Source organism: Nuphar pumila, chromosome 11, assembly GCF_984573655.1.
Source record: "Nuphar pumila chromosome 11, dmNupPumi1.hap1.1, whole genome shotgun sequence".
Lineage (NCBI taxonomy): Eukaryota > Viridiplantae > Streptophyta > Magnoliopsida > Nymphaeales > Nymphaeaceae > Nuphar > Nuphar pumila.
Genome location: NC_143259.1, coordinates 107,275,939 through 107,301,685, shown reverse-complemented (window position 1 = coordinate 107,301,685; position 25,747 = coordinate 107,275,939). Strand labels below are relative to the sequence as shown.

Genomic DNA, 25,747 nt, shown 5'->3' with positions numbered 1-25,747 from the left:
AGACAAGTAAAAAACTCAACACGAATATCAATAGGAATGCGATGTATAAATAATTTTATGATAGAGTTGTTATGTCATACAACATGACATTTAAATCTATACAATCATCTATGCATTACAAAACCACAAAAGTTATACTTCATTATTCATTTCAAACACATATTCAAGTTCAATGGTGTACAATATTTCAATGCAGGGTCCTTTGAGATGCATCTTTCAAAACCTTCACCCTCAATCGATCTCTTAAAACATGAATTACTAAATTTAATCACTATAAAGATGTAAAACAATGCTTAATAACACACTTAAGAACAAATTATGAATTCTAAGTGCACAAAAAATGAGATTAAGGAAAAAAAAAACTAAAAATATAAAAAAAGAAAGGCGCTTACCCTCCAACTTGAATCATATACATGAAACAAAGAACAAAGATTTTTTACCTTAACCCACTTTCTTGAATGAAAAAATAGCGAAAATGCGCTCTGACTTGAGCAAACCGAAAAAGCCCTCTCCCTTATGCACGGATTAGCCTCCACATTGCACTCACGACTCATAGGGTATGTCAATATCCCTCTAATGACCTCTATACAAATGAGAAAGTCGGCACTCAAAAGATATTTAAAACCTAAAAAAATTATAATTAAACCCCTTTTAAAATGCATCAAAAGTATATTGTATGATACAATATGATATAAGATTTTACCAGTATCGCGATATGAGTTTGTATTGTATATAATGACAACCTTGGGTGTACCCTTAATGAGTCAAGTCCAAACAGCCCAAGCTCCATTCATTCAACATTCATTCAACTCGTTTGCCAGTCCTAATTATCACTTTGAAAAGGATGACACACCTGATTACGCTCGAGACCAACAGCTGTGGGGTTGAGCCCAAAGATACATGGCGAACTATTCTGTTGGGATGTAAACCGGTCGGACTCTAGTTGGATCCAGGCAATACTGAGTCCAACCTCATGGGATCTGACTTAATCAGATTCTGAGTTGGATGAGGTCAGACAAAACTCTATCTGTATTCGACTACCTTAGAATCCCACAGTTAAGTACTCGGATTCAGATGCAAAACAATACAATTCGGAATCGGAAATATGAATATTAATCGGATCCAACTAATTGGATTCAGATTCAAAGTTGGATGTCGGACAAAATCTAATCCGTTGACATCCACCAATTCGGCATTTCTTTATTGGGCACAATTTCCAAAGTTTAACAAGCGATCTATGCCACAAAGATAGAGGATATGAGGACACCTGACACGAGTTCAACTCACAAGTTAGAATTTTTTTTTTTATAAAAATAGGATACTGGAACACACGTTTTTTGAATTTTTAATTAATAAAAAACTAATTTTTAATGTTTTAACATTTAAAAAACTTTTTATTGAAACTTTACTAAAAATAATATAACATATTTAAAAATATCATAATAATGGTCATAGTGTCCTACAATATCAGCATGTCCGATCATGCCACCAAGGGCATGCAGCCAAAATGATGTGTCCCTATGACATACACAAGGATGTTTTTTTTTATATTTACACGGAGAAACTGCCCATAGGATCAAAGACCTAAACCGTACTTATGGTTGTTGTCCTAGCAGCGTAAAACTCCGTGGGCTTACCTTTTGCGCCCAAAGAGTCACAATGCTTTGGCTTGCACAAGGGGTGACACCCATGGGATTTGAACCTAGACCACCTGCCTAGCAGCCTAGGCCCCATCCCACTAAGCCAAACCCCTTCGGGTCTGTAGACAAGAATGTATGTCTAAAAGAAAATACTCATGTCTTTAGATAGTTGGCAATGGGGTGCACTATTCCATCTGCTAGCCAGTTAAGAAGTCACTTTCCTAGGAAAACCCACTTATCAAAGCATTTTTTTTCACTCTTGGCTCCCTAACTTCATTTACCTTTGATGCAGCGAATATCAAAATGGTTTCCATGTTTTTCTTCAGGACAAAATAAACGAGCATCAGTAATATGTATATTAAGAACTGGGTATCTCAGATTTGGAACCATGGTCTTGCTTCTTATATGGACCAATCATAGTCATAATTGTTATCGAGAAAACATTGGCAAGGAAAATCTCATGATCATAAAAAAAAAAAAACTAGTTTCTTGGGAACATGTTGGTATATATTAAAAACAAAACATATCTAAAACATACAAAGGAAATATAAATAAATACGTGAATAATAGAAGGAAACTCTGCAAAAGTATTTTCATCACGTTAGTATATCACATATTTTCAGTATAATATCAATATTTTCAAAACATTGGTGATATTTGTGCATATGGAGCAAACCATTAACATAGTATTGACCTCAAAGGGGTTTGGCTTAGTGGGATGCGACCTAGGCCGGTAAACAGGTTGTCTAGGTTCAAATCCCATGCGCAAGCCGAAGCGTAGTGACACCTTGAAGGCAAGAGGTAAGCCCACGGAGTTTTACGCTGCTAGGACAGCGACAATAAGTACAGCAGGCAGAGTCAGCACGGCTAGGTCTCTGATCCTGGAGGTGTTTCTCTATGTAAATATCAAAAAAAAAAAATTTGACATAGTATTTGGCTTAACGAGCTTGCAACTGTGTTTCAAGTTGGCATCAAGTTTGCATTTTATTGGTACAAGGAGCAACCTACTGTACACCCCATAGTAACTTGTTACTCTTGACGACTTGGAATTGAATTGAAAATCTCCCAGCAATTTGTTTCCCAATCTTTTACCATTTCATTACAGTAAGTCTGTAATGATGATCATGTCTTTCACTTGAGCCCAAAAGGCAGATGCCAAATCATAAAGATTCCACTCAATCAGCATTAACCATGAACTAGAAATGAACAGGGAATTCCTTCCAGGAGGAAAAAGTTCTGATGCCAGCCAGCCAACAAAAGTTGGAATATAAGGAAAACATCACAACCCCAACATAAAAACAATCAGCCTGGTGGCCACTTCATTTGTCTTCCACCAAGTATATGTAGGTGAAGATGATAAACTGACTGACCTGCAAGGACAAACTTCTGACATTAGATTGACTACTGGTAACTTGATCTAGATCATAATCACCATTATCGCCGATATTTTGAAAATATCATGAATTAATGTCAATTTAAGGGAAGCCATGATATTATTACGATACTTTTGCATAATGTTTTGAAAATTTTCTTATTTTTATATTTTTTAAGCCTAGTTTTTCTATTTTTTGCTTTTTTTAACTTTTCAATCTTGTTTCTTTATATGTTTGCAAGAAAAACAATACAAAGTCTATTATTCGCTATCTTTCTTATTACTATTTATATATTTTAATTTTTAAACTTCCAAGATTTTCCCCAAAAACCCACTTTTTGAACAAAAAAAGAACAAGAAAAACCCTTGGCAAGAAATCGCCGAGAGCGACATTGGTGACTATAATCTAGATAAAGAAACAAAGATGATGCATGCTTACATCCATCAGGGCCATCATTGATTACTACTCGATAGCCATTTGACAGACCCTCCTTTTCAGCAACTAGCTTTGCAGTGTAAAGAAGATGACCCAACATATCCACATGCCGCGGTTCAGCCTGAAAGAGGGGTGGTATGATAGTTAATCACATCTCAAAGAGACTGTGAGAGATGAACAAACAAATAAAACACAATATGAACGTGCACATGTGTGTCTGCAAGAGTAATTGTGTGTCATCATTGTTGATCAACAATTGCGTAAGATAACCAGCAATATCGTGAACCGGCAAACAACAGGCCTATGGATGAAGAACAAACTTGTAATAAGTGACAGTATAGGAAAAACATTCATGTTTAACTTTTGGAGTGGCTGCATCACATACCAGAGTCTTTATGCAAAGTACCAGCTGAAACACTGCCTACACCCATAAGATGGAGACTATGGAGGTGAAACAGGATCTTTGAATAAATAATAAACAAAAATAAGATCCATATATAATGTGTCAAGCATAAGAAACAGATCAAAATGTACACAATTTGACCTATACTTCTACCACCTATACATTTGCTAATTGATTTGACAACCATGACGGTTTCTAATGAAGAATTAAACCCATCATTTCAGGTAACTGAAACAACATATATTTATCTATGAGATGCTTTCATCCTTTCCAGCTTCAAAATTCCATCAGTTCATCTCCTTCGATTGAATAGAACATCTTATTGCCCTCAATTAAGCTGATCATAACTCCATATGTCTACTACTCATGCCCATGGCCCATGGCCCATGATCCTTAATCTAGTTGGCATAAACTTTCCCAACAAGAGGCAACGCTCTATGCATACCTTTAAATTATCCTTAAGAGTATATTTGCATGTGCCTCATCTGCTGCAAAATGATCCATCCGGCCATTTACATGCATTAGATGATCATTGTTGTGATTTTGGGGCCCGTGCCCAGGATCACACTAGGTCGGATCTGATATAGATGTGATTAAGAAACACACACAATCACAATAAAAGTATTACTAAATTTCTAACCCTAAAGCCTAAAACGACTCTTTTGGATTTTTCAGTTCTCCTTCCGGTCACCGCAGTCGACCCTTTCAGCCTCCTCTCAAGGCTCTCCATATCGCTTTGCATGACAACTCGACCCTCTCGGCAGCTCAGCCTCTCCTTCTCCTCCTTCTAACGAACACAGTGATAGGAGACGGGGATGGTAAATTTGGTGAGACTCGGGTACGAGAACGAGGACGGGATAGGCCGAGGGACGGGATGGAGACGGGGCAGTGGTGGAGGTCACTATTTTGAGACGGAGCAGGGATGGAGACCTTGTCCCCCACACCCACCCCGGTCCATTGCCATCCCTAGTAAACACCCCTTATTTATATACACAAGAGGGAGCAAAAACTAGTTGTGGCTAGTTTTTATGTTAGACTGACACAGTCTAACGGCTAGTCTTCTGGTTGTTAGACTGTGTCTAACAGCTAGTCAACAGCCTGTTGACTATAAAAAATACATAAAAAGAAAAAGGGAAAATAAAAATACAAAAAGGATATTATACATATATGTATACATGTATATATCTATATATATACATATTTGAATATGTATATATATAGATAGATACATACATATATATATATATAGTATACATTTTTAACAATACTTACACAAGCATGATCATGCCTTCATGAATTTTCTCTAACTTTTCCCCTAATTAATTTTTTGCTGATTTTTCAGTTCCCTCAATCTTCCCTTTTTCCCCTCTCATGGCCTTGGGGGTTAATGATGGGCTTTCTAAGATCAGATGATCTATAGCCATGCTTCTCATTACCAAACACTCTGCAACTTCCTGCTAGTTTATGTCGTTCTTCTTAGCTTCATCGACACATTCATGTTCATCTTGTTAACCACATTTGGATGGCTGCTAGTCCTTCTATAAGTCTATTATCCTTACACAACTTTCACATTAGGGATTTTCGCACTTCCACCTAACACCCTCTATTTTCTTCTCTCTAATTTGTATAAATATTATCAATGAAACCTCATAGTTATTGTATCTCTATGCTACTTTCATCCCTTCAGAAAATGAAAATGCTCAGCCTGAATTGTTTTGTCACAGGAAACAGCAATCTGTATCATTTCCATATATTCTACGTGATACAACCAATTTTTTTTTGTTACTTCAACTTTGCCAATACGTGAAGTCATCAAAATTAACAATCACAAACCATTAATTGATGTAGATCTCTACCAAATGATCTTATGGGGAAAATTCATGAAATATAATCAAAACTTGCTGGAATCACTAACAAAGAGGAATTATGAGAAGATGCATTCAACAAAGTATATTTGGAATTGATTGAACAAAAGCATTTTGAATGCTATCTTTTATGCCACTACATGTGACTACCGACTTGCAAATATCTTTTACCGGGAGAGAAAGAAAAAAAGAAGCTATACTTGCAAGATGATGGTCACATATAGCTTATAGTTATCTCACAATATTCTTAATGAAACACTTCCATATAAAACAAAAAGGCAATCATGGTTTCAAAAGGAACAAAAAACTAAAAAAGAAAAGGAGAACCTTGGAAAGTTGAGTCAATCCATCCCTAAGCTTGGGAATCAGCAGAATATGACTTGGAGATTGGGGATTGATATCGCGAAATGCCAAGACCTTCTCATCCTCATACACTATAGTTGAAGGAATTTCCTTTGATATAATCTTGTCGAATCTGAAAATAAACAAAACACCATACCAGTTTGTAGCAAAAGTCACGGGATAACTATTTGACGCATGAATACAGAAAATCAAATAGAAAATTCAAAAACCAAGACCTTCCCTACTATCAACAAGAAACAATGCAAGCAAATTTAACCAAATGAAGGGGCAAAAAAAAACCAAAAGAATGCCCATGTTATGCTATTAAACTTCATTCTACATTGTGGGAGCTCCACTTTCTGCACTCAATGCCGCCACTTTGGCAGACGCCTCTTCGTTACCAGAAACTCTCAGGCGAGTCAGATATCTAGACAATACACATGAGTAAGAATCAATCGGTGAATTTAAAAGTTAATTCCAAAAAATAGCTGAAATCTATGATATCATGCCATACGAAAAGAAAACCCCAGAAAAAAAGAAAAACAAGAAAGAACCATTTCACAGTTTCATGTGCATCTCACAAGATTGGAATTGACAGCCCCAACAGTCACCACATTTCAACACCATTCACAAGATGATGCTTTTGGCAACTCCATCCTCAACATCACATTTTGGCAACAAAACCATAATTTGATTTTGGCAGCACATGGAAATGGTGTTTCCATCTCAATGCAAGGCTCCCAAACAGAGCCTTAGATGCTAGTTCTTCTCCTCGCTGTTTGATTTGAGTGAAAAAGTTCAGTATGTGTTCGCCTTATAACAGCACAATCGCTTGAAACTGTGAAGTGGTTCTTTCTTTAGAAAATGAGCAATTTACAGGAGATGTAGTGAATTGTAACAAGTGTTTTGGCAACACCACTGCTCCCAAACAGTCAAAGAGCATGAGAGCAGTGGAAGAAACCGCAACACACCTCCGATTCAAGGATCCCAAACAGAGCCTAATTGAAGCTATAAATATGGCAATCAAGGCAATGCAAATTGGGGAGGTAATCGAACGAATGTTGGAGACCATTAGTGTGGAATGTAAGAAAGATGGTTGGCTTACCTCGAGCGATGCACGGTACGAACAGAAACTGTTTTGCGGAAACAGATTGCACGCACTAATCCAAATTTCGATGCTCGGAGGGAACCACCATTGCTGCACGAAACCAACAAGAGAGAGAGAGAGAGAGTAAACAATATGGGTATAAACGAAGAGAGAGAGAGAAGCAATAATGGGTTCGATTTTGTACTACCGGAAGAGGAAAGGAGAGGAAGAGCAAGCAGCGGCAATGGCGGACGCCATCGGAGTGGCGAACGGTGGGACCGTGGGACTGGACGCCGAGACTCGGACGGAGCATAAAGGTCCACTTGGAAAAAATGGTATGCTGATTCTTGTGTAAGTTTGAAAAACAAGCTCCTAGCAAATATTTCTAACATCGCTCAGGGCTAGTTTTTGTTTTCTGTATTTATCCTTACATTCGTTATTGAATTGTTTTGGTAAGCCGAAACAATATCCGTCAAATTCTAATATTTCTCAGATTCGATAGTAAAAAATGAAAACCATATTCACATCCGATTATAATCGGATATTGTTTTGGCTTACCAAATGCAACTAAATGGAATCGAATTGGTCAGATATCATATAAATCCGGTTCATTGACATCCCTAAACGTAAGGTGCCCGAATTTGCTTTCAATCTTCTCTCCCATGTTCTTATGGCACAAACACCAACTAGATTTGGTAAGCCCTACCTCTCCTACCCTTTGCCAAGGTTCCTTGTTACACCTCACTCTTTCAAAGGCACTCCGAGGGTAACAAGCTGCCTAGGTGCTGCGGTGAACAAGCACAGTGCGACCGTGCAGGCATCAACAGTGTGCAGAGTGGATGGAAGGGATGGCGGTGAGCGTAGGGACTGATGGTGGTCGCTTTAAAGGCACCAAGCCAAGCTCAGTGGTGGCCCGTGCATGCAAGTGGATCGAAGCCATGGAAGGGATGGAGGGAGAAAAAAATGGTGAAGGGAAATTTCCTCTTGAACTTCAAGGGGAGGAGCCTCTACAATTCTATTTTCATTCAACCCAGACTTACTACATTGAAACCCTTATTTATATATATATATATCCACTAATGGGCTTATTGGACCCAACCCCAATGTTCGGACCTCCCGGCTCCCACCCCCAATTTTGAGCCTCGTATGTACAAGGACAAGGTTAAATTGGCTTCTATTAACCTAGTGGCAAGGCAGAAACTGATGGTCTGAATTTGGGGGGGGTGGCATTCCTTGCTAGGAGACTTGCATAATTAGAACCACCATCCACAATCATGCAACAGTTTCATGTGCACCCACAAAATCATAAAAAAGGATTCGGTCCTTCAATATAGGATGGGTTCTGTCTTATGTCAATCCTAGTTGTCCAGCTGAAGCATCTGGATGGGTAGGATTAGTCCACATCTAGGTGAAAATGTGGACCAATCCTAGACGTTGATTGGATGGCTAGGATTAAATGCAGGATGAAACCCATCTTATGTCAAAAGACTGGATCCGTACTTCAAAATCATTTATGCAATAATGATAATAACATAATGGTTATGCATTTCCATGACAGTAGGAATTGGTCTCATGCATTGCATGGATGGACAAACAAAATGGATTTGGGTCCGATCCGTGTATTCGCCAAATCCTACCTAATTAGATATATGTTAATTGGATGCAACCATGTTCAATATCAAATTGAATATCACCTATCCAACCATGAACTGAAATAAGGAAACAGAAAACATATTGAATCTTGAAAATTTTCACCATTATTTCTCCACTTGGAGAAATTCTTAAATGTACAGCTGGTAAAATCATACAAAAGTATGAAAAATTCACCCTCGTTTAGAAGTGTATGAGAAGATTCTGTTTTATACAGTTTCTACAAAATTTTCGCACTTTTCCCACTTCCAAACGTGCCCTTAAATGTGTCACCAAGAATCCTCTACCACCAAAACAGCTATAGAAGATAATTTGATCGCAAACACGGAGTCCATGCAAAGCTAGAGACACTCTCACATGCATGTAGCTGTTTAAGAACTCTCAACTTCAATGCTCATCAAGAGACTAGATTGAATCTTTCACTGTAAGTGAGCTAAAGGAGAAAACGCTTGATATGATAACCGTGTTTAACGGCATTACTTGAAGCCTATTCTCTTCCACACAATGTACATAAAATTCAGTATGAAAGAAAAACAAAAAGTGAGCATACATTTGTTCATTTATCAAATTAACCAGCAAGAGGATTCGCATGGATGGTCACGCGGTTCAACCTGATTTCTGCAAGAGGTCGATCCAAATGCCCTGTTTGAGTCTGCACAAGAATAGCATGAAATGAATGATAAGATGTGATATGGCCAGAAGTTGCAACATTCAAGACAGCAGGTATGTCTTGTTTCATTCACGTTATATCACATAGATACGACCAATTTTATAAAGTTTTCAACATGACTAGTATATAAGGGGATCCAGAACAAGAGTCAAAATGGAGTATCCATGCTTCCGACTTTCGCCTGTCTCAGTGATGATGATCATGACTCATGCCTGAATGTAGTGACTAGATAAATCATCAAATTGTGATGCAAAATAGCACTCAAACTGTTCTACTGAAAATATCTTGGTAATAGATTTACACATACCTTTTCCATGAGATCGAGAACCTCAAACCCATGAATCACTCTGCCAAAGACAGTGTACAAGCCATTCAAATGGGGCTGCTTTGCATAGGAGATAAAAAACTGACTGCCATTGGTATTGGGGCCACTATTAGCCATTGACAGTATCCCCCTTGCATTGTGCTACAAAAGCAGAAAGAGAGTTAAAATGAATCTCAGTGGTCAGTTATTTGATCCCCATTCTACACTGAATTTGTATAGTTTTATGCTCATGCACATATTAAGTTGAAAGTTGAAGGAGCCAGCCCAAAGATTTCAAAATTCTAGCCAAGCCAAATAAACTGAAAATGCTCAACATGCCAAAGAATGGCTATCAGTAAGATGAACCATGAGCAAGGAGCAGTATTCTGTACCTTGAGTGAATCACGTATCTCATCGCTGAATTTTTTTCCCCAAATACTGGTTCCTCCCTTTCCAGTTCCTGTAGGGTCCCCACCTTGAATCATAAACCCCTTGATGTTACGATGAAATATTGTCCCATCATAATAACTGCTGGCACAAAGTGCTAAGAAGTTCTGCTTTCCAATTAATAGAACATGAACAATCAGCACAATAGCAAAAGAAAAAGAAATTGCAAAGGAATTATTCGATTATCAAAATGAGAAGGTTCTCAAACAGTTCATGTCTGGGATGCAAGACAACATTTAAAAGGAAAAAATCAAAAGCAAACCATAAAGCGCATGTGAAAACTAGAATTCAATCCTTTTGGCCACCAGGGATCGAATGTGATAACTACACTGGTAGAGGTGGACCATCATTAAATAAAGGCTTTATGTTCAAATTCCGTTGAGGGGGCTATTCCTCAGCTGGAATTGTAATGAAGCCTCAAATACAACCACAAGTACAATGGCACTAAGGAAAAACACAATCCACTAATGGGCAATCACAAAGCCACAAAGGGCACACCTCACAATCAACACTCAAGGAGTACAATATTGTGAAAATAATATTATTATTCACTTAAAGAATGCTTTAGAGAAGCATACACGAACAATGGCTAAGACCCCATCTAAATATGAGAAGAATCATGTAGAGGGGCTAGTCCCAACAGTAAGAAACAGTAAAAACTAAAAAAAAAAACAGAAAAGCAAAATTACAAAACGCCCCTAGAGGGCATGACCTATTACAAAAAGAGGAATACATGTCTATGTATATATATAATAATATATATATATATATTATAATATTTATATCTATATATATTTTATAATATATATATATGCACATACATACATATACATATATAATTTAACACCCCCCTCAAAGTGACGGTGAGATAACCGAAAGTTGGACAAAGAGGAAAGAAAAGTGAGGCACCATCAAAGCCTTGGTGAAGAAGTATGCAATCTGGTATTTAGATTCACTTTGTCTGCGTTTGGTGTTTGCCCTTTGTGGCACATTGTATTTGGTTCATTAGTGACATTTTGCTTATGTATTTGTGCCTTCTTGTAGTCACTTTGTGACATTGTTTTTGCACTTGTATTTCATTACAGCATAGTCGGATGCATTGGTAGTGGGACGAGGGTCAGACACGCCCAGTACTTTTGTTGTTGTTTTTTGCAATTTTGAGTTTTAGCGACAGTCGTGACTGCCTCTAAATCACCCATTTTAAAAAATAAAAAGGTGTTTTCCGCCGTTGATCTTGCACGATCAGCAACAGAACACTGTCCGAAAATCATCAGACAAATTACATGTCTGATGATATGCCCGTCTATATATATATATATATATATATATATATATATATATAAACTTCAAACTTTTAATTTTAAAACATCTCTTTGATAGAAAAAAATGAAAAAGCAACTTGAATTTAAATAGGCCATTAAAGACTTTAGACTGACAAATAAAGCAACATAAAAAGATCCATGCCATGGGTGTTCATTTTTATTAGGGGCAATAGGTCATCAGGAGTTATTTATAAGATACCTTTGTGACGTGCTTAGAAGGATAAGAAATAATGACAAAAAGGGAAGGATTTTTATCAATTTGGGTTCAATCTAAATTACACCAACAGTTAGGTTCTAATATAGCAATGTGCATGAAGATTTATTTTATTGAAATACACCGTTTAAGTGCATAATGAAATAAACTCATCTATTATCATGCTGCACAAATTAAGTACACCTACACTTAATTAAACTTAATAAAAAAAGTTATACTTAAAAAATCGTGACGCATGCAATAAAAAGATAAAGTCATTAAAGAAGCCGTTTTGTATTGGGTGTGAGGACGGGTGCCTAAATTTCTTAAAAGGAATGGATTGATTAAACTTAATTAAGAAAGTAACTCTTCCTAAAAAAAATAAAAACTGCATGCAATGAAAAAAGAAAGTCATTAAAAAGGAGTGTTTAATTGGGTGTAAGGGACAGTGCCTAATTAAACTTCTTAAATGCATTTAATTAATCGTTATTAAAAAAGTATATGAGACTCGGCTGACTCGGGCGAGTCCCAACAAAACCTGGCTGACTAGACCGAGTTTAGCCCAAAATGAGTTTTACTGAATTTTTGATTCGGTTAAAAGGCAATACGGGACAACTCGGGTGAGTCACAAGTTGACTCGCCGAGTTTGTCAACCATGACGATCACCACGAGCACCCAATCACACAAGCACTCCGATCAACAAGGCCCAAGGGTGTATACACCAAGGGCTCTGATACCATGTAATGAAGACTCAAATACGAGCATAAGCACAATGCCACTAGGGCAAAACACAAGTCATTAATGAGTAATCACAAGGCCACAAAGGGCACACCTGACAAACAACACTCAAAGGAGTACAATATTTGTAAAAATTAATATTATTATTCACTTAAAGAACACTCAAAGAAGCATGCATGAACAATGGGTAAACATCATTTAAATAGGAGAAGAATGAGGTAGAGGGGCTACTCCTACTAGCCGTTGGGCTAGTCCAACTCAACAGCTAGAAACAGTAAAAAATAAAACTACAAATAAAAAACAGAGAAACAAAAAATACAAAATGCCCCTAGAGGGCATGACCTATTACAAAAAAAAGAAATACATGTCTATGTATATATACACATAATATACATGTGTATTTATAATATATGTGAACATATATACATATATATATACTTAACAGGAATATCAGAGACATAATTAAAAAAAGAAGGATAAAACTATGAAGCACAAAAACGTTAGCTCAAATGTTTCTGCTTCTCCACAAGCATAGCATGAATTTGTATCCTGAATCCAGAAGGATATAATATGAATGAAAACATTATTTCCTCACCCCAACCAACCCTGAATACTACGGTCGTGTCCGGAAGGTATTACAAAAAAGACGGTCTGTTGAGCACCTCATAGATATGTCATAATAGATCTGAACACTTGCCCTGGATCAAACCACGGAATCATCCCCAAATATCCCAGTCAAGGCAGGCATATGCCAAACGTGAATACCCCCTGAAGCGACGGGCATAACACCCGACATAGATAATCTTCAGTGAAATAAATACCATGACTCCGATCTTTTTTCAATAAAATCATTAAATCAACAAAGCCCAAAGTGACACTCGTTCTCCCACCCACTCCCCAACCCCCTTTTTTAGTGAATCCTAACCTAAAATGAGAAATCTGAAAAGTCAATATGTTATTGAAGCAGGAACAAAAGCTATTTCAATTCATTCCTTTCCTTATTTTTCCTTTGGTTTATTGTTGTTTTTATTAACTGGAATGGAAAAGTGCATCTGTTCCCTCAATTCCTCAAGAGACAAGCCTTGTTTGAATAAACGTTTGAACAAAAAAAAAATGAACTATAACTTAACTATATAAATTATTGTACAAAACTTATTTTTCTGTTCCAAAGGAAAATAATAAATCACAAATCCACATCAGATCTGAAAGATAATATGATTAAATAAAAAGATAAAAAATACAATTAAAATAGTCAAGATGCAGAAAAGCGAAAAAAATATCACAAACTAGAATGGTCAAGGTGCAAGAAATAGGTATTGATTGTATCACTTTTGAAGGGGCTTCAAATACCATATGAGGCTCACCGCTACAAAAAAACAGCTAAAAAATTTGACATGTTGAGCAAGCCAAACATGACCAGAATAACATAAATTAAGTTTCTGTTATGAAAATGAATGAACTTATACACTTTTATAATTAGGAACACCACAAAATTGCCAACTATAGCACATAATCTCAAGAATTTAGAATAATGCATGCACCAAATAATTGCAAATAATAAGGATTTGCTAATACCATGTTACCCCATAATGCAAGGTAGAAATTCTAAGTGGTTACGTGAACACCCACAATCAGAAGTCTCAACCTACTCAAAATAAATCAGCATTGAAATGCAACTTAACAATGCATGCTGAAGTCCCTTTTACTACTGATTTAGAGCAAAATGGATATACACCTAAGACTAACTATAGTGTTTTTTTCAACATAAGTGATACATAAATGTAATAAACTGTTTCCATCAGCCTCTTTCAGGTATTCAGCACAAAATAAATTTACTTCAAAAGCAAAATAAAATAAATAAACTCAAAACTTCATATAATAATTCAATCTTTTGATGGAAGCATAGATTAAAAGTAAAATCTACATAGGAAATGCAAAGTTCAATCTCTACATAAATACTATATGACTAGAAAAATGCAAAGGACGCACCTCTGCTGTTTTAGGCACTTCATCACAGAAGATTTCACACTTAATGTCTCCCAAATTTGTATGCAAAGTGACTGACTGCAATACATAAGATTACAAAATATGCATACATAAATAAATAATATAAATACACACATGCACATATATATACATAGAGAGAGAGGATGTGGTTCACGAGGTTCTTTACCATCTACAAATATATGCAAAATTATCCTTCTTCCTGGGACTGTAACCAATCTCCTGAAACCAGATTCTATTGCTTGATGAACCCGCTCTGAATTACCTGGAAAGCATTAGAATCATTCACTTAAGCATTCTATTGGAGTAAGTAGATCATCTTTATGTATAGGATCCATACACTTAGAAAGTATAACAACCAATTGTTAATATGTACATATAAGTATATATATTTAGCTATGTATACTTATATATATATATATATATATATATATATATATATATATTCGTGTATGTACATATATAGACATATAAATATGTATATATATATATATATTTTATATTGTTTGCATATTGTTGTAATAGGTTATACACATTAGGGATATTTTGGTTATTTTAGTCATTGTAATAGGCTGTGCCCATTAGGGGCACATTTGTCTTTTGTATTTTTTTTACTTTTTTATTTTCTTTTTCTTTAAGGGCTATTTGGTCATTGACCAAATAGAGTTGTTGGGAGCTCTCAACGGCTCTATTTCTAGCCATTGGGATGCTCCTAATGGCTCTATTGAGCCTCTATTATCTATATAAAGGGGATCTCCCCTTCTCTTGTGTTATGCTTTTCTCAAGCATTTGGTTCTAATAAAATCCTATATCTTTACTTGTGTTCTTGGCCCTAAGTGGCCTATGTGCATGTGTTCTTGTATTGAATCTCTCCCTTTTCTTGTGTTATGCTTTTCTCAAGCATTTGGTTCTAATAAAATCCTATATCTTTACTTGTGTTCTTGGCCCTAAGTGGCCTATGTGCATGTGTTCTTGTATTGACCCATAAGTGGTCTTTGTGTTTTTGCTATTGTGTTCTTGTAAGCTCATAAGAGGCACTCTTGTATTATTTTTCCCTCTTTCATTACATGGTATCAAAGTCTTGGTGATTTCTTATTGTAATTTGTTTTTGAAGATTGTGTGATGGACCGTGAAGATTGGAGAAGTGTCGATTAGTTGCTTCGGAAAATGTGTCATCACATTCTTCACCTTTTTCTTCTCCCCCTCTTTTATTCTCTTTCTCTTCTTCTTTCGCTTTACTTTCATAGCCGACAAGGAAGTTGTAACCGTTGTTCCCATCAAATTTGATGGGACCAACAACAACATATGGGCCACCGCGGTAAAGAGAATTCCAGAGGGAAAAGAGCTATGGCATTTGGTTGATGGTTCCAATCCGGAACCTAAACCCATTCTTACCAAAATTATTGTGGGAGAAGATAGTGAGACTAATGAGGAGACTCTTAAAGGAAAAGAGAGAGATAAAGCTCCATTACTCATTGTGAGAAAGATGAGACTCCACCTCTACATGAAGTCTTGACCGAAGTATGGAAGAGACTAGAATAAAGATCATGTCCAGTGTTGTTAAAAACGCGCCTCAAGGCGCAAAAAGCGCGCCTCACCTCGAGGCGAGGCCCTTTTCGCCTTGAGGCGCACTGAAAAAGCGCAACAGCCTCAAGGCGTACGCCTCATGCGCCTTGAGGCGTACGCCTCATGCGCCTTGAGGCGTACGCCTCATGCGCCTTGAGGCGTACGCCTTGAGGCGTACGCCTTGAGGCGCGCATTAAAAATCGGATGGCCCGGACCCGAGTTCGACCCGGATCCGGGCCCGTATTCTCGAAAGATCGAGAACCTGTGTCTTTAAAAAAGACAGAGGCGCTTCGGGGCGAGGGAAAGCCCTCGCCCCTTCTCTCTCCACTCTGTCCCCTCTCGTCCACCGCCACTGCTATCGCCGGCCACCACTCGCCGTCGGCCACCACCCGTCGCCGATCATCGCCTCTTCCACCTTCTTTCTTCTAGGGATGGTTATTTTGTTGGTTTAACATGCTCTTCTTTCTTCGAAAGAAAGGAAGACAAATTTCGTTGGTGTTTTATTTGTGTTTTTAAGGATATTTTTTGTGTTTTGTTGGTGCTTTTTTGTGATGGTATTCATTTCAATCGATGCAAAATTTGTTTGGAGTGCCTTGTAGTTGGTTGGTGTTTTCTTTTTGTTTTGAAAAGAAATCTGGGATCCAAACCACCTCCACTCTATCTCTATTATGTGTGTGTGTGGCTATAAGTGTGCATTATTGAATGAACTTTGAGACCCAATTAAAAAACTGACCTAAATATATTTATTGTTTTTTTTTCGTCAATTATGTTTTTTTCTAGGATTCGTATATAGCTTATACACCAAGATTGTCTATTTTGCATTTGTTTTCATGTAATGTGGTCAGCAGAATGCATGATGTTAATATATATTTTGTGTTATGTATTTTTGCAGTTGAACAATGGCAAAAGATCTAGGATGGGATCATGGAGTTAAAGTTCCAAATCCTACTAAAGATCTCAAACTCGTAGGACATGTAATTTGCAATTACTGTCATAAACAGACTACAGGAGGCATCTATAGGCTAAAACATCACTTAGCTGGCACAAAGCATGGTGTAAGCATGTGCGAAGCGGTTCCACCTGACGTGAAAAGATTTTTTCAGAATCATCTAAAGGATCAGAGGCTAAAGAAAGAAGAATTAGAACAAAACAAGTTGGATATCGAGAGAAGTGTTTATTTTGGATCATCAACCGGCGATAATGTGAATAAAGAAGCTAGTGGATCAGGTAGTGATGCAAAAACAAATGCAGTTGGTCCTATGAACCTTTTTGTGAACAAAGAAGCACGACAAACCACAATAAACACTGCTTTCAAAAGGGATAAAAGAAAAAATGCATGTCGTGCCATTGGTAGATTTTTTATGCAAATGCCTTATCATTTAATCTTTGCAACAATCCATATTTTGGTGCAATGGTAGAAGCTATTGCAAATTATAGGCGAGGGTTCAAACCACCATCTTATCATGAGATCAGAACATGGATTTTGAAGGACGAAGTAGATTGTACTCATGAAATTTTGAAAGAGTTCAAAAAAGAGTGGCCAAAGGTTGGTTGCAGTATTATGGCAGATGGTTGGACAAATGGGAAAGGAAGAAACTTAATTAATTTTCTTGTGAACAGCTCATCTGGGACAGTATTTTTGAAGTCCATTGACATCAGCGACATGAAAAAAACTGGTGCAAATTTGTGTAAGTTGTTTGAAGTTGTTAAAGAAGTTGGTGAAAGTAATATGGTGCAATTCATTACAGATAATGCACCAAATTATGTGGCAGCTGAAAATATGTTAACAGCAGGAAAAACATGTTTTTGGACACCATGTGCAGCCCACTGCTTGGATCTTATGTTAGAAGATATTGGAAAGATATCAATTTTTAAAGATACAGTGGAAAAGGCAAAAAAAATTACAAGATACATTTATAGTCATGCATGGGTATTAAATTTAATGAGAAAATTCACAAAGAAGAAAGAACTTCTGCGTCCAGCCGTCGCTCGTTTTGCCACAAAATATCTTACACTTCATAGTATTGAATGTTATAAGAAAGAGTTAAAGTCGATGTTCTTATCTTCAAATTTTAGAACATCTAATTACTATAAGAAATCTGATGCTAAGAACATTTCTTGTATTGTTCTTAATGATCATAAGTTTTGGGCTGCCATATCATATGCAATTAAAGCTACACTACCTCTCGTGAAAGTGTTGCGACTCGTTGATGCAGACGAACCTGCTATGGGATTTTTGTATGAGGCAATGGATAGAGCGAAGGAGGAAATTGCTTCAAACCTTGACAATGTCCAAAGAAAATATAAACCTATTTGGGATATCATTGATAGACGATGGGACTTGCAACTTCATAAGTCTTTGCATGAGCTGCCTATTATTTAAATCCACATTTTCATTATGCTGACAACTTCAACCTTGATGGAGAAGTTATGGGTGGCTTTTATGATTGTGTTGAAAAATTAGTTTCTGATGCAAATATTCGGTTGAAAATTACAACACAAATTGATGCATTTAAAAAGGCAAAGGGCTTGTTTGGCAGAGAGGCAGCTGTTACAACAAGAAAATTAAAAAGTCCTGGTAAGTTTTCAATTATGTTGTTATTTGTCAATATTTTTTTATGTTTTTGTTAATTATGACATTCTTAATGTTTTTATCAATTTTTTATTATTTTATTTGAATGTAGCTGATTGGTGGAGTTCATTTGGGCACGAAAATCCTGAGTTGATGAATTTTGCAATTCGAATTTTAAGTTTGACATGCAGTGCATCGGGCTGTGAGAGGAATTGGAGTACTTTATCATTGGTTTGTGACTTTGTATTTTATTTTTGAAATACATTTTTATATGTTTAATTATCTTATATTTGATTATCAATGATTTGAAATTATAGGTGCATACAAAATGAAGGAATAGACTTGAACAAGAGAAGATGAATGCATTGGTTTTTGTAATGTACAATATGAAATTAAGAGAGAGAAATATGAAGAGGAGGGCTACCAAAGACCCTATATGTCTAGATCATATAGACTCAGACGATGAGTGGATTATGGAGAAGGAAGATCACGTGTTGCCAAGTGATCCCAATTGGTTGGAGGATTCATGGTTGGATCCGAACTTCGACATAAATGCCATTGAGCATGTGCCTATTGAAAAAGTCACTTCACCTCATGTTTCACAAAGTGGTTCTAGGCAAGACATGTCTTCAAGAAATCGAGGTAAAGTTATATTCATTTTACCTAGCTATGAATATAAATGTATTTTTTTAATTACATAAAATAAATATTTAATACATGATTTTTTATTGAAGGAAAAAAAAGCAAAAGAAGTAATTGAGGACGTGGATGAAGAAAGTGTAGATGATAAAGAGAACCTATTTATATGGATTCTTCAGATGATGATATTGAAGACTTAAATATTGATGATGACGAGACACAACAAGAGCCTAGGCCCTAATTCATATCATAGAGCTATTGGTCATTTATATGTTTTTTGGGACTTTCAGTTGTAATTGTGAATGTTAACACTCTCATTTTGAAGAATTCTGGACAAATACATTAACATTTGGTTGTTAATGTTAACATGCATTTTTTAATTATGACATGATGTTGTTAGTGCTAATATGCATTTTGTTGTTAATGTTAGTTTTTTATTGAATGAATGCTCATATTTATGCAATTAGATACTTATATAGATCGAGTTGTTGCATTAATGTTACTTTTACATGTTAATCTCATATTTTTTTCGTATTTATTTGAGATTTTTTATTTCGTGTTGGTTGGCGCTTCACCAATAAAACATTTCTTATTTATTTATAATTTTATATCATTTTTATAGTTTTTTTTAAGTTTTAAAAAAAATTGAGGCTTACGCTTTGCGCCTCGAGGCTTACGCCTCGCCTCAGATTTTGGTGGAGCGCCTCGCTACGCCTCAACGCTTTTCACAACACTGATCATGTCCGAGCTCAAGGAATCAAAGGATAAAGTGTTGACACTCGGAGCCAACACTAACACGAACAAGTCTCCTCATTTCACCATATCTAATTTCGGGATGTAACGTAGTGATGAAGGGAGGAAGATAATTAGATCTCATAAATGTTGAGAACCGGAGCACATCAAGCCTTATCGCCCTAAATTCAAAGGAAAAAATGAGTGAAGAACGACCAGCGTAGATGCATCACATGGGGACAAGACTAGAGCTAATGGAGATTCCAAATTCATTGGAACCATGTTTTTATCCCAACTAGTGGAGGCCCTATAACCGCTTCTCGAGGGATCTTCTTCAATCTCGGGTATCACGGTCTCCGCTTCTTTTCCTCCAAGTAATTTTTTTTTGGCTTTTAGACTCTGGTGAATCATTTCATATGACCCCTAATCATTTTTTGTTCTCCAAATGTAGAAATAATTTAAGTGTATCTAATGTTTTTACAGCGGATGGTTCTTCCCTTGACATAAAAGGGGTTAGAGATTTTAAAAACTCTTCAATTTTTTTCATACAAAAAATTAGATTTGTTCCAAAACTCAATTTAAATATTTTTTTTGTTTCTAAAATAGCCGATCATGGTTGTAAAATCTCCTTTTCAGCGAAACAATGTTTGGCACAGGATCTCTGGTCCAGGATGCAGATTGTGGAAGGATATAGAGGAACTCTATTACATGGATTCTTCCAAAAACTACTTTTTGTTACAATATATAAGATTTGGATATTGTTTTGTGACATCAAAGGCTAAGTCATCCTAGTGTATCTAAATTATTCAATGTACCCTATTTGAGAAAATTTTGTAATGAAAATTTTGATTGCACTTATTGCATTCTTGAAAAAATGGTCATTCCCTATCGAGAGAGAACCTTTTTCTACTAAACCACTTGAATTAATATATTTTGATGTGTGGAGTCTAGCACCTATTGTTTTTAAAGGTGATTTTGCTTATTATGACTTCTTGGTACACATGGATTTGTTTTCTTAGGCACAAAAATGAAGTCTTTAAAATTTTCAAATCTTTTCATAAATTAGTCAAAAAATTATCTCAATTTAATATAGTTATTTTTTGCTTTGATTCAAGAAAAATTTATGTCATGATTTCAAAAGGTATTTGGAAGTAAATGGTATTATTAACCACATATTTTGTGCTTATACTCTACAACAAAATGGTTTGGCAAAAAGAAAACATAGGCACATTGTAGAAACTACTAGAACCCTGCTCATTTCAAAAAATATTCCTAAGGAGTTTTAGGCCGAAGCCGCACTTACCGTTTACCTCATAAATAGAATTCCTTTTATCAAACTTCAAAACATTACACCTCTTAAAAAACTTTACAAAATTTCTCCTAATTACTCTAGATTGAGAACTTTTGAAAGTAAATGTTTTGTACTCACGAACAAAAATAAAAAATTATCTCATTGGGTTATTCCTTGTGTTTTTTTTGGTATGGTAAAACCCAAAAAGGTTTTAGATGTGATCTCAAAAATAATAAACTTTATATTTCTAAAAAATATAACTTTTTTGGAAAAAGAAAGTCCTTTTGATAAAAATGTGCCTAAGAAAGCTAATAATTATTCTTTCATGTTTGAGTTACTTCCTAATGAAGATTCTTTGAGTATTGATACTCTGAATGAAGAACTTGTTATTCACACTCCTGGTGATGAAAACCATGATATAGGATAGAAGTGAACCTCCAGTTCTTCAATATAGAAGAAGAGGCAACGAGAGTCAACCTAGTGCCTTAGATAAATATTCTAACTTTGAGACACAAGAATCTAGTAATCTTAAGAGATCCATTAGGGAATCTAGACCCCAGATAGGTTTGTATCCTATGACTCTTTTCCCCCTCAATATAGAGCATGTCTAGCTAAAATCTTTTCCTGTTTCGAACCCAATTCCTACAAACAAGCCAAAAGTTACCCCGAATGGATAGAAGCCATCTAACACATGGAAAATAAAAGATCTACCAAAAAAGAAAAAGTTCATAGGTTGTATGTTGGTTTACAAGGTTAAAACCAAAAGCGATGGTTCCCTAGAACGGTATAAGGCAAGGTTAGTAGCCAAGGGTTATTCTCAAAAATCTGAAATAGATTAAACCTTTGCACCAGTAGCTAGGATATCTGTTAGAACCCTCATAGCTATAGTTGTCATTAAGAATTGACACATTTATCATATGGATGTCAAAAATGCATTCCTAAATGGTGAATTGAAAGAAGAGGTTTACATATATCGACAATCAGGATATGAAATTCCTAAAAGAAAGGTTCTTTATTTAAAAACGAGTTTATATGGTTTGAAATAGACACCTAAGGTCTAGTATGATAGGTTTAGCTCTGTTATGGTTAAACTTGGTTTTAAATCTTGTTGTACAGACACAACTATATTTATTACGAAGTCAGATGCAGGTGATGATGTCATTTCACTTCTCTATGTTGATGATATGATCATTATTGGAGGAGACAAACATGGAGTAATTTATATTAAAAATGTTCTTACATAGAATTTTGAAATAACTGATCTAGGGCTTCTTAGATTCCTTTTGGGGATAAAAGTAGTCAAATCCTCCCATAGTTATTTACTAACTCAGTCCAAGTTTGCTATAGAGATCATTGACATGTCTAGAATAACTGATGATAAGAGAGTGAACACACCTAAAGTAACAAATGTGAAGATGAAAATTGATGATGGAACACCCTTAAATGACGCCACTCCTTATCGATAGATGATTAGGGGCATTGACTTAACTATTACTAGACCTGACATCTCTCATGACGTATATACATCCAGCCAGTTTCAACATTCCCCTACTACTATGCATATGAGTATTGTCATGCAGATTATTTGATGTTTGCAAAAATCAGTTTTTAAAGGACTTTTCTTATATTCTTCCTCTCAACTCAAGTTAATTGCATATTCTGATTCTGAATAGGGAGGAAATCTCAATGATAGACGTTCAACTATTAGCTTTTGTGTTTTTGTAGGTGATTCGTTGGTATCTTGAAAATGTAAAAAGCAGCAGAAAGTGTCATTATCATCAATAGAAGTTGAGTATTGTGTCATGGCTACCATGACATCAAAATTGTGTGGTTGAGAGATTGTTAGAAGATATATTAGTCTCCAATTTAGTAATGAAAAAAAGAATAAACTGAATTACTGAAAGACGAATACGTAAATGTCGGTAGTGAGGAAGGGGAAGATTAGATGTTTTACAACTTCAAACAAAAATAACTTTGAGGAAAGCCAAATGAAAAAACATAAGCTGTAAATGAGCCATTTTGATATCTATAATAAAAATTGCATTGTCGCACATTTTACATAGTGACATAATATATTTAGTAAGAGAATCAAGGAAGAGAAGAAATCACTAAAAGTGGTTTAGCATGCAAAGAAATTGCAGAATATCTTGACATTCAGTTAGCACTAATGTGAGAAAACTAAATTTTTGGGCATAATATTTTCCATAAATAGATTAAAAGTAACATTTTCCAACAATTTTCATTGATCTAAAAACAAGCAGGATATCTGATAACTTTGAAGTATATGAAAACCTGATTTCTATAGAAGCTGAACTCTACAAATCATAGCAGGTTTGACTTGATGATAAATTCACTGGTATGGAAGTGGGTGATGTGGTATCAATCTACACTTAAGGAGGCTCAACATATCAATACCTTAATCCTTATAAGTTATAGCTGCATATAAGTTGAACACTATTTATCCAAATGTTCATTGTCCAAGCCCTGTCAAGATGCTGGTCATCAGAGTGGAAGCATGACATGAAAAATAACAAATTCAAACTGGAAAAGCAAAAAAGAAAACTAGGAAACCGGGAAGCCACAAAATCATAATGCACTCAAGCTTCACACGGGTCATGCCTGATTTATACTCTCTCTAGGGGTCCATTTTAAGATTTCCAACCCCACTTATAAAGGAGAAGCGCACAATCAATATAACCCCAACAAGTTGGAATCAGTCCATTAGAAAGTTAGTAACCGAATCAAAGTTCTAATACATCAACTAAATTTAACCAGAATTTGATATCCAAAAACTTCTCTTTGAATCAAACTCAGGTTAAGGTCATACACAACTAACAACTGCAGCAGCCTAATCAAACAAAAGCAAATATATGAACCAAAAAAATTTAGTAGCTGAAGAATCAATCTCTCTTAGTTGGATAATACACATTACAGTTGACTGAACCTAACAAAGATGCATACAACAAATAGGTGTGCAAGCGTACATTGAATCAACAATATCTAACATTAACAGAAAATTCAAAAACAGAACCCAAAAAGAAAATGGGAGAGAGAGTCAGAGAGAGAGAGAAAGACCGGATGGCTGATGCTCGGCTTTACCGGAACCAAAACCCTCCCTAACCTACCTTCTGCGATTCAGTGATACTGAAACATAAATTCGAAAAAGAAAAAAAAAAAACTGAAAAGTCAGACAACATAAAAATCAGTGAGATAGATCAACACAGGGACACAGGGAAAAACAGAACCCAAAACGAAAATGAGAGAGAGAGACCTGATGGCTGATGCTCGGCTTTACCGTAACAAAAACCCTCTCTAACCTTCTGCGATTCAGTGACACTGAAACACAAAATCGAAAAAAAAAACTGAAAAGTCAGTCAACAGAAAAAACACATAAACTAAAACAAAAATGGGAAGATAGCACACTGAAACCCTTGCCCTTGCCCTTGCCCTCTGCGACTGATTCAGTGATACTAAAGAGAGAGAACCTGAGCACACAGAAACCCTTCGTCTATTCCTTCGCTCGACGCAGGCTCGATCTCGTCCTCCGTCGCCCGTCGGATACACAGAGTGACTGAGAGAGGAAACTGGGAAAGAGAGGACGAAGAGCGGAACCGGGAAGGAGAGCTGGAGAGGACGAAGAGGAAGAGGGCATGCAGAGCGGAAGGGCAAGGGGTGAAGAGGGCACGCAGAGGCAGAGCGGAGGAGAAGGCCGAAAGGGCAAGGGGAGTCCGGGGGCAGAAGTCGCTAATCATGTATACTCTGAACCTATAAGATCAACCGTTCAGCACAATGCCTTACCGGATCCGGGCCCAGTCGGGTCGGGCGAGCTCGAGCTTAAACGAGCCTGATAGGCTCGGCTCGTTTGTACGACTTCGCTCAGACTCGGTTCATACTAGTAGAAGGAAGCAGGAAACACATCTTCCAGTAAACCTAATAGGAAGCCAACGTAAAATTAATTAACACAATACATCCATCCTAGATAAAAAGTGACCACTACAAGATTCAAATCTTCATTTTTTATTTAGACACCAGGCATTGACTTTTAGAGGCCTATTTCTGTCATAGGTCGGTGCGGCGTGACGGTACTTCCTTACCACCACAAGCCTTTTAGTCACTCACTTGCAACTAAATTGTCATGGGGATAGAATGTTTCACAAACCCGTGATGCACTAAACTACCCAATCTACTCAGCTTAACGGTCAAAGGTCACGTACCAACATTTTTTCATGTGCTGAATCATTTTCATTAGCCCTGCACACCACCTCGTACACAGTTGTCTAGCGAAAGCTAATTAAGCACATTTTTAAATGCGTATTCTATGTAGTTCATACCACTTAGTGCATAGTTGTCCCATACCAACTACCACTTCTAAAAATAACGTAAATTTTGCCTTAGCCTTGCGTGCTATGAAGCGTACTGTGACTCCATGCATACACTATACCAAACCTCGACACTGAAGGAACAAAACCTTGCA

At 36.4% G+C, this 25,747-nt stretch overlaps 2 protein-coding genes across 4 annotated transcripts; both read right to left on the bottom strand.

Moving 5' to 3' along the window:
- Positions 1 to 2,572: 2,572 nt before the first annotated feature.
- LOC149822726 (14 kDa zinc-binding protein-like) lies at positions 2,573 to 7,492 on the bottom strand. Its single transcript, XM_089980016.1, has 6 exons — positions 7,354 to 7,492; positions 7,164 to 7,256; positions 6,399 to 6,485; positions 6,044 to 6,191; positions 3,452 to 3,569; positions 2,573 to 3,010 (listed from the first exon to the last, which is right to left on the bottom strand). Exons 1-6 carry the CDS (start codon positions 7,401 to 7,403, stop codon positions 2,943 to 2,945), a joined length of 564 nt encoding a protein of 187 aa, XP_089836142.1. The 5' UTR covers positions 7,404 to 7,492; the 3' UTR covers positions 2,573 to 2,942.
- Positions 7,493 to 9,246: 1,754 nt separating this feature from the next.
- LOC149822725 (Cyclophilin-like peptidyl-prolyl cis-trans isomerase family protein) lies at positions 9,247 to 25,012 on the bottom strand. Of its 3 annotated transcripts, XM_089980015.1 has the most exons (9): positions 24,759 to 25,012; positions 24,545 to 24,609; positions 24,349 to 24,417; positions 23,689 to 23,757; positions 14,643 to 14,738; positions 14,459 to 14,533; positions 10,162 to 10,323; positions 9,773 to 9,931; positions 9,247 to 9,447 (listed from the first exon to the last, which is right to left on the bottom strand). In XM_089980015.1, exons 5-9 carry the CDS (start codon positions 14,643 to 14,645, stop codon positions 9,364 to 9,366), a joined length of 483 nt encoding a protein of 160 aa, XP_089836141.1. In that variant the 5' UTR covers positions 14,646 to 14,738; positions 23,689 to 23,757; positions 24,349 to 24,417; positions 24,545 to 24,609; positions 24,759 to 25,012; the 3' UTR covers positions 9,247 to 9,363. The 3 variants fall into 3 exon arrangements, with proteins under 3 accessions (XP_089836141.1, XP_089836139.1, XP_089836140.1); XM_089980013.1 differs by lacking the exon at positions 23,689 to 23,757; XM_089980014.1 differs by lacking the exons at positions 23,689 to 23,757; positions 24,759 to 25,012 and adding an exon at positions 24,703 to 24,716.
- Positions 25,013 to 25,747: the final 735 nt, after the last annotated feature.